The sequence below is a fragment of the Suricata suricatta genome, chromosome 7 (assembly GCF_006229205.1).
Source record: "Suricata suricatta isolate VVHF042 chromosome 7, meerkat_22Aug2017_6uvM2_HiC, whole genome shotgun sequence".
Taxonomy (NCBI): domain Eukaryota; kingdom Metazoa; phylum Chordata; class Mammalia; order Carnivora; family Herpestidae; genus Suricata; species Suricata suricatta.
The window spans coordinates 112,431,212-112,444,880 of NC_043706.1; the positions used below are offsets into that span (position 1 = coordinate 112,431,212).

The window sequence follows — 13,669 nt, forward strand, 5'->3', positions numbered from 1 at the left end:
TAACTACTGTACTGTAAATGATGGAAAATAATTGCATATGTTAAAAAAAGTGTTATATTCTAAAAAAAAAAATAAAGTTATGAAAAAGAAAAAAAAAAGAATTAAGTAGCACAGCCAAAGTTGTAAGCAAGCCTGTTCACTTCCAAAGACCTTACATGTACCCATCGCATTCTCCATGTTAATGATTGACTACCCCATGCCCAATCAGCTTGTACCTTCTTAACAAATGAAACTGTTGGCAGTGGAAAGTGTGGGTCAAATAAGAAAATAGAGAAGTTTTAATGTAGATCAAAACGGTGGTATTAATATACAACATTATCTTTTTGGTTGGTTTTTTTTTTTTTTTTTTTTTGAAGAAAATCTGTCAAGGAACGTACCTTGTACCATGTTCCGGAGAGTATTATGATGTAATCACAGAGCTAGGACATTCAGATACGGAAGTATCTTGTCCGTAATTGGAAGACCTGTGCAGCTAGCATAATTTTGTGCTTCGGAAGCTAAATCCTAGATCAGGATTACATGTTTGCAGAGAGAAAGAGCTCAATCACAGCACCTAGTCAGTCAGAATTAGCAATGAAAACCCTAACCTTGAAGGAGAGAAATATTGGTTGCCCAATTGAGAAATGAATTTTTATTTTAAGTAAAATACGAAACAAAAAAGAATGAGTAAGACTTCATGCCTGACCTTGTCAGTAGGAGAATGATGTACTGTATTCTGGGAAAATGCAAGGGTAAAAACCTTGACTCTAATTCAAGGTAATTGAATTTAATGATGGGGTCAGTAAGGCCTGGTGCCATACTTGCCCTGCAGATTTGGCATTGACTTCTTTAAGTTTCAGTGGTTACAGTGTTAACAACCTCCTTACAAGGATTGTTACAAAATACTGGACATAGAGCTCAGCCAACCTTTGGTGCATAGTATGTTCTTAAAATTTTTCTTCTTATTATTAACTTCTTCCACATTTCTGGATGTGCTTAATTAAGATTCTGTTTACTTCAGTGATTCTGTTCATCCATCTATTTTATAGTGCTCGTTCTAGTAGACTGCTCAGATGACCCCTCCCACTTTCTAGCTAAATGAAGTATCATGTAGAACCCCCCCAAGGGGCTTTTAGTCACTTTTAATTTTAAGGAATTAGCAGAATCAACATATTAACTGGAACTAAAAACACTCAATAAGTGTTTTTTCCACAGTCCTTTATTTGAATTGTATTTGGTAAAGATAAATATTCATATTTATATATTCCCAAGTTTATAGGGGTTCAGTTCAATGAAATGTCATGAGTTAAAGTAGGGAAAATGGAAACTGAACACCCTTTTATAATGAAATAACATAAATAATGTAAGAATAGATAGCTCCCATTTTGCTTCTCTTGGGATGGATTATAGTGAATCCAGGCATGAAGAAATTTTTTGGGTCAAAGGTCTTATTTTTCTTTTCTCTCTCTGTTCTCTTCTAGAAAATGGTCCTTTTCTTACATTTCATAAGATAAATCATTGGCATTGTATTTGGGAATAAGAATGCAACAGAACCTTCCTCATACTTAAGTCTTATCACTTTATTTTTAATAAGCTTACTTTAAAGGAAAACTGTGCTTCATTAAAACCACAAAAATGTTAAACTGTCATCAGTGGACAGTTCTGACCATGAAAACTAAAATATTCAGAAAATGTTGAGACTTAATTTTAGCATTTGACTTCAGTTTTTCTTTTTTTTCTTTTCACAAATCATTAAAGCTTTTAGAAAATCTACACTAACATAATTGGGGATTTTTTTTTGAAAAATGCCAACTTTAAATCATACCACTTCACTGTATGATTTTCCTAATAAATATAAATATAATTATCCACAGAAACTTTTTTCAATGGTCACAATAGATAGTGGGATAGATTTATGGACTCAACAAATATTATATCTAATTTAGAATAAAGCCAGTTTAGAAGGTCATATAAGCTGATTTAAGCATAGTAAGTAAGCTGATTTTAACGTGTTCTAATTACCAATTATAACTTTAGCACAGTTTTTACAGAGAAGGCAAACTTTTCTATTACCATTTCAATTAATGTCCTTTCTCCACTCATCAGTGGTATACCTCCTCTCCCAAATTCTATGGAATAAGAGCCCCTGTAGTCATTTAATTCATTACTCAGAAAAAGGTTTGTTCCTATTTTGTAATAGTAATTCTTCCCCATTCTCAAATAAGCAAGTATTCTATAGCATTTTTTTAAAATATTTAAAAAAAAAATTTTTAATGTTTTATTTATTTTTGATACAGAGAGAGACAGAGCATGAGACGGTGAGGGGGGGCAGAGAGAGAAGGAGACTCAGAACTGGAAGCAGGCTCCAGGCTCTGAGCTAGCTGTCAGCACAGAGCCTGATGCGGGGCTTGAACCCACGAACGTGACATCTGACCTGAGCTGAAGCCGGAGGCTTAACTGACTGAGCCACCCAGGCGCCCCTCTTTAGCATTTTTATAAGTTGTTTTTAGTATGAACTTAGCCAGAGAGTTCAGATCTCAATGAAATTTTACATGTGTCCCTGGAAATGATGTAAGAAGCAATGAACATGTATTTATTGCAGATGTACAAAGATTTAGCATCATTATGTTATCACCATTCAGCTAGAGAATTAAATTAGTGCCCTTTTAATTAAGACAATACAACTTTTTTATATTTTGATGGGACATTTAGTTTCATGTGTATTTGTTTTTTTCTTAATTAAAATGAACAGAAATATGATCACAGTTTTTAAGAAACTCGATATATTTATAAAGGTAACAACACATAAGAAACAATAAGACATCACAAATACAGAGTTTTATAAAGCATTAAAGTATGTAAGCCAAGTATCCTAGCCTCTAGACAGTCCCAGGAAATTGGAAAGTGGGATATATTTTGAACTCTGAGAATGGAATAGATTAGGCTGAAAAGTTTCAAATACTTGAAATTTAGCTTTAAGAAAATAGAGTTAGTTAATCTGTGCTTGGTTCCTTTTAACGCCATTTTTGTCCATGACTTAAGAAGAAAGCTCTGAATTACGATTGCAACGATTCCATTCCATTTTAGAGCATTGTTGGCATGTTTAGATTAGCATCAGGTCATTCCTAGTCAAAAAGTTGGAATCAATACAGCCTGCACATTTGACCTGATTAAACAAGGAAAAGCGTCCCAGAATTGAGTTTGATTCTCCTGGGCCAATCTCAGTCTCAGATCCCAGAGCTCAGGTGGTATATATGCTACTTGATTAAATGGTATGGACTTTCCAATATTTTCTTTCCTTAAATTGTAGTTTTACTGTACAGTAACAAGTGAAACTCTTCATGAAAACATGTCTGAATTTAAAGTCAAATTATTCAGTAGCTACATTTGCTAACATAATTCACCTTCATACCATTCTTAGCTTTAAACTCTCCTTTTGGAACAGTAAATGAAAATTGGTAATGAAGAAAATGGATGTTTATAGATGTTATTAGTAGGAGTTACATCTTAGTAGAACTAAAAATCCTTTCTCTCAGTAGTGGTACTGTTTGTCTTTAAATTAAGAGACAATCGGTGAGATGCAGTGTTGAACCATCCTTTAAAGTGCAGCTGTTAAAATATGGTGACACCTGTTTTTTGCAGAGACCCGCATGCTGATGATGTCAAAGAAGACTTCGAAGAGAGAACAGAAAGTGAAATGAGGATGTCGCATGAAGCCAGAGGTACCATAATCGTCTTTTAGTAGTGATGCATCTTACTGTGAATACTCAGCAGTCAGAACTTCGTGGAATACAGCAGTCACTTTTATATTAAAGATAAACTTCATTGAGTTGATTTGTTCTGTTACCACAGCCTATAAAAGTCTACTGTTCAGGATAGACTGTTCAGTTGACCTTGACTAATATTGAATTGAACTATGTGGGCCCATTTATACACAGATTTTATTTTCAACAAATACAGTACAGTCCTATAAATGTATTTTCTCTTCCTTATGATTTTCTTAATAATGTGTTCTTTTCTCTAGCTTACTTTATTGTAAGAATATAGTATTAGATACATATAATATGCAAAATATGTGTTAATCAACTGGCCAGGTTATTGATAAAGCTTCTAGTCAACAATAGGCTATTGTGGTTAAATTGGGGGGTGGGAGAATCAAAAGTTAAACATAAATTAAAAAAAAAGTTTTACTAAGACTTTTGACTGCCCAGGGATTGGTGTCCTTAAACCCCTGCATTGTTCAAGGGTCAACTGTGGTATGTAATTCATAATGACAGTCTCTCACATATCTGTACAATATGTATTATACATAAAGTTTGTGTAATATTCCATTTGATTCTTGTCATATATATTTTTTGGTATTGTTGATGTCATTGCTTCATATGTTTAAAGCTGATCTTAGAATGTGTATTGAAATCCAAATGGAATTAGTATGGTCTTAATCTAATACCACAAAATGAAAAGAAAATCATTTGAACAAAGTTTTAAGTTGTACTGGAGAAAGTAATTTGTCTTACATCTTTGCTAAAAGGACATTATGATGGCTTAACTAAGTAATGAAGTCATAATGACTATTAGTCATAGTATAGATTGTATTTATAATTTACACGTAATTATTATTGTTTGCAAGGACATGTTAGCCTGACTGCGATTTTAATGATTGTCCCTGGGGACTTTGCTTTTCATGTGTATTTTTTACTTTAGATTATTATGTAAGATTTGAGAATGGCCCCTAATGACTGTTTGTTTGCCGGGACCTATTCCATAAGAGATGCTTTGATTTCCATATCTGTTGTGTAGAAGGCAGTAATTTGTGATTAACTTAAAAGTTCCATTCTCTGCTGTCGTCAGCATGTTCTGTTGTGTTTAATGTAGCACCATTTACAAAGCCCAGCCAATGGCCAGGGTTTGAATCCCTGTTCTGCCACCTGCCAGCTGTGCACGGGGAGACATTTCACCGAATACCTCTCAGTGCTTCTGCTCTCTTATCTACCCAGAAGGATAATAATGACGGGGACTCCCTCCCAGGGTTGTCATGACAATTAAGTGCATTTGCAGCTCGCTTCAAATAGTGCCTGGCATGTATAAGCACTGTGCAACTATTTGATTATTTTAAATGTTTCTGGCCATTTAGAGAGGAAGAACATTTACTTTGTGAGGGTTTTGTCATCAGGGTATATTGGATTCTCGAGCAAAGGTTTGTCTTTCCTTGTGGTTGGTGGTTAGGACTACAGCCTTAATTCCTGTCAAGGCTCCACCACTTACTGGCCGTGTGGCTGGCTCTGTGTTTCAGTTTCCTCCTCTGTACAGTTCATGTAGTAACAGTAGCCGCATCACTGGATTATCACGAGGATAGACACATCAGTGGCTGATACTGGCTGGTGCTGCTGCCACCAGTGGTCGTGGCAGTAGGGCGGGGGTATTGTGGAATGAGTATTTATTGTGTGGAATTGTCTCATTGAAAATTCAGATAGACTCATAATGGAATCCTAGACTCTGAACTCTTTAGGAGAGTCTCCTAAAGCTTTTCAGTCTCTTCCTGACTTGGTGATTGATTTAACTTTTTATTTGATTTGCCAAGCCGATTTTAATAATTGTTCGTTGGAAATAGTCTGGAGAATTATTATTCCCTAGTAGAGAAGTTGGCTTGATTAACATATGACACACATGGTACTCTCTCTTTATCTTTTCAAATTTTATATATTTTTGTCCTATTTTTCTCTATTTGAATTGCATAAGTTTTTCCTGTTTTATTCTTTCCAGAAACTCTACTAGGGTTCACATATAGCTCTTAATTATTGCTTACACCTACAAAAGCCACAGTTCAATATACATGTTATTTACAATCTTATTTTTTATTAGTAAAAGGAAGGGAGCCTTCTACAATAAGTTGCTTTGAGAATTTTTTAAAAGTTTATTTATTTTGAGAGAGAGAGAGCACACAAGCAAGGGACAGAAAGAGAAGGCAAGAGAGAGTCCCAAGCAGGCTCCATGCTACCAGAGCAGAGCCCAGCTCAGGGCTCGATCTCACAAATTGTGAGATCATGACCTGATCCAAAATCAGGAGTCAGATGCTTAACTGACCGAGCCACCCAGGCACCTCACTTTGAGAAATTTTGCTCATATGTTCCTAAGTGAGATTTGATAGCTCATCCATTTTTAACATCTTAAAATGAACTTGATATCTTTTATTGTCAAATTTTTGAAACATTTTATATAAAACTTTAATAAAATTTTTCATCTATAGTGAAATCACGTTATCATCAGCTGGTCTTTAAATCCAGGAACCTTCTTTCATTTCTATTTTTGGTTATTACTTATGCTGTATCTTTTCTCTCTGTTGATTCCTAATACCAGTTATTCTGGAGTTAGAGCCAAGGGATTATTTTTTTGTTCAGGATATTTAACAGTTGGTTTTTGCACAAGACAATTCAAATGAATGCTGATCTTAGTGCTGGAGGAAGGTTCTGGAAGCTCCCCACTATACCAAGAGTCATGCTTAGTTGCTGGATCTTTCGGAAATCCAGTAAGGGCCTGGCTGCATTGGGGAAGGGTGAGAGAGGGATGGGGGGGACACTATACCAACCAATATAAAAGTATTTTAATAACATTTTTTGATGTTCTACATATGTTTCTCAAGTTGAAATAGCTTCTTGCTCTGTCAAGTCTACCACTTACTGCTTTAACATGAATTTTAACAGTGGCAGTTTTGATTTCCTTTTAATTTCCTACATTGGCCTGTTCTCTCTCATAGCCTGTTTTTGTTTTGTAGAGGTCATATCCGCATGTGCTTCACTAAAATCACAAAATTCTTCTGTCAAATAAATCAATGCACCTCCTTCGATGTTTTATAGAACTTTTTATCAGAGGACCCATTGCGATTGTTTCGTATTTTAACAGTTTTTGAGTCCAGAGAATTTTTCCTAGGTCTTTTGTGAAGAACACGTATCCCTCAACACTCCCATTTGGGTACCAGCTGAGCACAGAGGTCACGTAGAAAACACCCCACTCTGGGTCAACATTCTTGAGCCTCGTGGATGCTCACCAGTGGTCACTCCCAGTCGCATCCCTCCAGTGATGGAAGGAACCCCTCCCAAATCTAGCCTGGCGAGGGGGTGGTGCAAGGGATAGGAGAGAAAGTCCAATGCGATTTGTGTATTACTTAGGATAGAGGAGACTGAAAAGAAGCCACCTTAAATTTCTTAAAATGCCAATAGGATTTAAGTCTCAGTAGGCCCATGAAAACAGGAGGCAAATTGATATTTAAGAAAAAAAACCAAACTTCCTCCTAAAAATAAAAAATCATTCTACCTGTTTCTTCAGTTAGCTCCAGTTAATTCCATGCAATATGTGTTATTATGAGCCCCTTTATTTTTTTAAGTTGATTTTATTTGGAGAGCTAGCACAAATGGGAGAGAGGCAGATAGAAAGATTCTCAAATAGGCTCGATGCTCAGCATGGAGCTTGGCGCAGGGCTCAGCCCCATGACTGTAAGATCATGACCTGAGCTGACACCAGGTGTCAGGTGCTTAACCGACTGAGCCACCTAGGCGTCCGTGAGCTCTTTTATTCTTTTATGATTCTCACCATTCAACTGAATTTGACTTTTGGAGACATTTACTGAATATAATTTATCACTTTTTCTCCTTTCTTTAAACTTTTATCTCTTTTAATGACTCATTCCCATTATTGTAGGAAAGACAGTTAATAAAGGATTCTATAAATTGGCCTTCACGTTTAAACTCTTGTACTCCCGGGAAAGATACAGTTTCGTTTTCTCTCCTGCAAGCATTCTTTCTCATGGGCTGCTGATAATGCAGAAAGAGTTGAATTCTATTTTGTAATGTGCCAGATTCTCACGTGAAAAATCAGCCTTGCTTTTTGCCTCCCTAGCAGTTGGGTTTTTATTTTGGCTGTTAACCTTGACATGACCCTTACGTATCTTTCATGCCAGAGTTAAGTATCTTGGAGCTAATTTTATCTCCGTTCCTGATGCTATGATCCATTTATCTTACCCAATCACTGCTATTGTTCATCTTTTTATATTTAGTCATCAGTTAATAACTCCATTAAAAAAATTTTTTTTGGTTGACAGATGTATTCCATTTCTTCTGTCTGGCCATATTCTTTTCACATTAAGAGCACATTTTATAGACTCATGGAATATTAGCCTGAAAGCATATTGACTCCTTTTCATTTTTGCTTTTTATGTCAAATGCACTCTCCATGATACGCCTTTCTTTCAAGATAGGAATAATTTCTCTCATTTGCTGACTTTACTATTTGCCAGACATTGGAATAACCATTTAAAAAATATCATGTAGGGGCGCCTGGGTGGCTCAGTCAGTTGAGTGTCCAACTTCAGCTCAGGTCATGATCTCACAGTTCGTGGGTTCAGGCCCCACATCAGGCTCTGTGCTGACAGCTAGCTCAGAGCCTGGAGCCTGTCTTCAGATTCTGTGTCTCCTCTCTCTTACCCTCCCCTGCTCACACTGTCTCTCTCTCTCAAAAATAAATTAAAAATATCATATAATCCTCACAGCAATCCTGTTACCTTGATTTCACCAAGACTATAGAGCTAGCCAGTGGCAGAGCAGGAAGTGGAATCCACATTTATCAAACTTGTAACCTTGCCAGCTTGACTATGACCCTATAGTCTATATGAGGAGGCAGAGGTCCATGCTGCCCCTCCCTCAAAGGGTGGCTTTGGGATCGCTTCCTCACCTCACAGATAGTTGCCCCCCAGCACTGTCTTGAAACTAAAATGAAGAAAGGCAGTTGGAGATTTTGATCTCATTTCTGTCATTGGCTTAAAGGGATAGGGATGAGTCAAGCAAGAGGTCAGGGGTAAATGATGCTATTGGCTTGTCGATTTAGCATTTACAGTGTAGCAAGTAGCAGAGTCTGAAGGTAGCAGAGAGCATGAGTCCTTCTTTTCTCTAGCACTTGTGCTCTCGGTCACCCACTATACAGTGGTTCTACTGGGTCTTAATGGAACGGTCCTGTAGAAAGCAAGTTCCCACCCTGTGTAGTGGGGAGGACTTCTCTTTCTCCTAGGAGACTTCATGGCTGGTTTAGATGGTGTTCCTTACACTGAAGATTTATTGTCTTGATTCTATGTGAAACATTGGAGGATAGCTCTCTCAGAATCACCTTTATCAGAAATATCTTCTTACAGGGTTAGTCTTTCACTTTTTTCCTACCTTAAGCCAAAGCAAGAATTTTAATACCTGGGCTCTCAACCAGAATTGAGAGGAGAGACCTGGTGGAAAATTTGTAGTTGCAAGTTTCTACTTTGAATAAGTACATTATTATTTATTAAACTTCATTTCAAGGAAGTCTGCTAAGTGGGGCGTGTGGGTGGCTCAGTCGGTCAAGTACCTGACTCTTGTTTTTGGCTCAGGTTGTGATGTCACAGTTCATGAGGTTGAGCCTTGTGCTGGGGCTTGGGATTCCCTCTCTCCCTCTTTCTGCATCCCTACCTCATGCTCCCTTGCTCTCTCCCTCACTTCCTCTCTCTCAAAATAAATAAATAAACTTTTTTTTTTTAAAGAAAGTCTGCAACGATATGCTGTATTGGCAAACTCTTCACAGTTTCTGATACAATGTAAGTGCTAACTATGAATTCCATATAATAAATCACGATCATGAATAGTAGAGGGAGGCCTTCACTCTCCATTCTCCAGGTAGCAGCCTAAGAAAAATATTCCTCATTTGATAATTGTTTACACAGATGCAATAGCAATAAAATCATTCATATATCCACCAAGTTATTTCTCTTAACATCTCTGCCACCTAACATTTTCTTATTTCTGATACTAAAGAAGCCCAGCAATTGATGTTCTAACAGTACATTCCCCAAAATGCATTAAATCGCTTTCCAAGTCACCAAAGTAGCTTCTGGTTTTTGTTACTTTTTTGAGTTTATTATCAGCTTCTGGTTTTATATAACTTTTATTATCAAAATAACACATTTATTATAGAATAATTAGCAAATGCCAGGAATTAAAAAGGAAACCAAAATCACCTGTAATTTTATTTTCTAAGATACCATTTTCTGAGTCTTGGTATCTGTTTTGTGGAGCATTTGATATCGGAAGTAGTATACAAACTACTTTGCAACGAGTATTAATTATATAATATTCTAACCATTTTCTTTTCTTTTTTTAAAATTTTTATTTATTTTTGAGAGACCGAGAGAGACAAAGCATGAATGGGGGAGGAGCAGAGAGAAAGAGAGGGAGACACAGAATCTGAAGCAGGCTCCAGGCTCTGAGCTCTGCTCATGGACCCGTGAGATCATGACCTGAACCATAGTTGGGCACCTAACCAACTGAGCCACCCAGGTGCCCCTCTAACCATTTTCATATAAATATTTATATTAAAAGATAATATTAAATATTTCCTTGATGGATAAATATAACATCATTTAATGAACCCACCTCTGTTGGGTACCTAGGCTAGTAGTAGTCTCCCCTCTCTACTGTTAAAATACAGTGTTGGAGCAATAAACCTTAGTCATGGTTAGGACTAGGTCTGTGTATGAGGGTGGCATAGAGCACTTATAAGTGACTTACGTACAGGAAGAGCTGGTTACTCCTGTCTCACACAGAGCAAGTTCAGAGGTAGTTGCGCAGGATTTAATGGTACTCAGCAGCATTGGGAAATCAGGCTCCATCTGTTTTTGTTGCTCCGTCCTGCGGAGTGTCTACTCCCAAGGCCATGTCTCAGTCAGAAGTGATTCTGGAGAGCTGGTCATTCAGCTACCATTCTGTCCAGTAGGAAGGACGGTCCGGGCACGGAAGTAGTAGGGGGCGCCCTTACCGGGCTCTCAGTCTTCAAGGGCGTTTCCAAGATGTTGCAGATACCACCTCTGTTTATATCCCATTAGTCACGTGATCACATCTAGCTGCAAGAGTGACTGGGACACGTAGTCTTCATTCTGGATACAGTTACTTACCTAACAGAGAACCTCCACAGTGACTTTCTTACTAATGATTGGTAACATTTATAGTTAATTAGGTCCTTACGATGTACTCTGAGACTGGGAATCCCCCGAGTCAGAGGATAACTCACAGGGACCCCATTTCAAGTGAGAGAAAACACTTGCCCCAGCTTCATCAGAGCTGAGCGCTTTGTAGTTACTTTACCGTGACGGCAATGATGAGAATGGAAAACATTCTTCTATCTCACCAAATACCAACACAGAGCAGCCTTCTGACCTTGCGGGTGCAAGTTCTGTGCACGGAGTGAATGTTTGACCTGACAGTGTACTTGGAGACCCTAACAGTACATGCAATGTCTTACTGCTCGTTGAGTCTCCTGACTCTCGTGCTCCTATCTACAGTCGAAGACTGGCAGCTACTTTCAGCTGGCCCTGGTCTGATTTGTGCCTACATTTCACTCTTCGGAGTTGGCATTACAAAATCTTCCCCTTTTGTCTCTTTTCTGATGAAACATTCTGGTACTTATGCCGCCTCTACATGACCAGAAGGTCTTCAGTGTCTGTCTCAATCTGATTGTCCTACATATATACATGTTTCACTAAAAAATATATAATAAAAAATAAGAGAGAATAATGATAATTTGATTGAATATGAGAATAGTTTGATTTGTTCATGAACATAATGAATATTATTATTTCTCTGTGCCTTGAACTGTGGTTCTCATTTTAATGTACTGTAAGATTTCTCTTAATTCTTATCTTGGTACTTTTGAGGATGATACCCCTGTTCTGCAAATAAAATATATTAATTATTGGACCAAGAAGCAGGACAAATTAAAATTCCTACTATATAGTAATTTGAGTCATTCTCACCAGTTTAAAAAAATTTTACCTTACATTTGCTTAAGAATTTATGTCTTAATTTATATCTAGTCTAAAGAAACTAGAATACAGACACTTTTTGAAGAAAGAAAAAAGATGTTGCTTTTTATTGGAGGGGAGACATTGGTGGTCTTACCTTCCTAGGAGCCACTTTGAGGAAATTCAGCATCCTATTTATTTTTGTTGACTACTCCTTTCTCCTGTTCAGTTCTTTTTTTTTTTTAATGTTGATTTTTGAGAGAGAGTGGAGACAGAGCAGGAGTAGGGGATGTGCAGAGAGAGAGGGAGATGCAGAATCAGAAGCAGGCTCCAGGCTCTGAGCTGTCCGTACAGAGCCCAACACAGGGCTTGAGTCCATGAACTGCAAAATCATGACCTGGGCCGAAGTCAGATACCCAACTAACTGAGCCATCCAGGTGTCCCTTTTCAGTTCTTTTTAAAATATATTTTTTATTTATATGTTATTTATTTTTTAATATTTATTTATTTTGAGAGAGAGCGAGTGAGCAGGGGAGGGTCAGAGAAAGGGAGAGAGAGAGAATCCCAGGCATGCTCCATGCTGTCAAGGGCTGACACAGGGCTCAGTCCCACAAACCATGAAATCGTGACCTGAGCTGACATCAGGAGTCAGACGCTTAACTGACTGAGCCACCCAGGTGCTAAAAAATATTTTTTAAATATCAAAAAAAAATTTTTTTTTAATTTATTTAAGTAACCTCTATACCCAACATGGGGCTCGAACTCATGACCCCAAGATCAAGAGTCACATGGTTACCCAACTGAGCGAGGCACTTCCCTGTTCCTTCACTTTTTCACATTACACCAGAAATACATATCCTTGACAGTCATAAAACAATAAAAGCCATTTAGACAGTTTCTAAACAAAATATAACCTTTCCTCACAACATTGTACTTTTACAAGGATCAGTAAGAAGTAGACTTGGAAATCCTCCCCAGGCAGTTCTGTGCCCCACGGTACAGAACTGAGTAGCACTGAAGAACTGTGGAAGCACATGGAGCACCTAGATGGCCCAGTCGGTTAAGCATACGACTTTGGTTCAGGTCATGATCTCACGCTTCTTGGGTTCGAGCCCCGCATCAGGCTCTGTGCTGACAGCTAGGAGCCTCTAACCTGCTTCGGATTCTGTGTCTCCTTCTCTCTGCCCCTCACCCACTCATGCTCTGTCTCGCTCTTTCTCTCAAAAATAAATAAATGTTAAAAAAATTTTTTTAAAAACTGTGGAAGCACAAAACCAAAGGGGGAGCAGGAGAAGGACGTTTGACCCTCTGCCTTTGGGAAATTCTTATTTCAGGGAACTTCAGACATACAGAAACTCCTGAAAAATTGTTATTTTTCACTGTGCAGATAAATAGTTTTGAGAGGAGGGCGGTAAGAAATAGTACCTTAGTAATAAAGCAGTGGCAGCAGAAATGTCTTCCAGACCCAGCGCTTTGTTTTCTGAAGCATTGTGCACATTCAAACCTACTCTTCCTTACTCTTGGCACTGGGCCAGCTACTTGAGCCAAAGTCTTTTGAATTTATCTCAGTCTGATTGCATGTTAAAATAAAAACCTGGAGTCACATTTCTGTGCAAGTCAAGGACTCAGAAATACAGTCACTTAAGTAATAGTTGTTTGTCTCCTTTTGGGATCGAGATCATAGCTAACATACTCTTATTTACCAAAGAGATGGGATGTTCTGTGGCTGGTAATACTTTTGCCTCGTTCATCGGAAAACACCATTGGTCGTCAGGACATCAGTCAGCCCAAAAGAATCAGCAAAAGGAAAGAAAGTCTTAAGTGAAAGATGCAAAGTTGGTTTTAGGTTTAGAATGATGTATGCATTGAGCCTGTTTATAGTAT

General features: G+C 37.7%; 1 protein-coding gene across 4 annotated transcripts in view; it reads left to right on the forward strand.

The window, feature by feature from the left end:
• L3MBTL3 (L3MBTL histone methyl-lysine binding protein 3) overlaps positions 1–13,669 on the forward strand; it is a 124,843-nt gene that overhangs the window by 100,133 nt on the left and 11,041 nt on the right. For all 4 annotated transcript variants that reach the window (XM_029944595.1, XM_029944597.1, XM_029944598.1 and 1 more), the window contains one exon: positions 3,622–3,701. In XM_029944595.1, the coding sequence (XP_029800455.1) occupies positions 3,622–3,701 (80 nt within the window). The remainder of the gene's footprint in view (positions 1–3,621; positions 3,702–13,669) is intronic.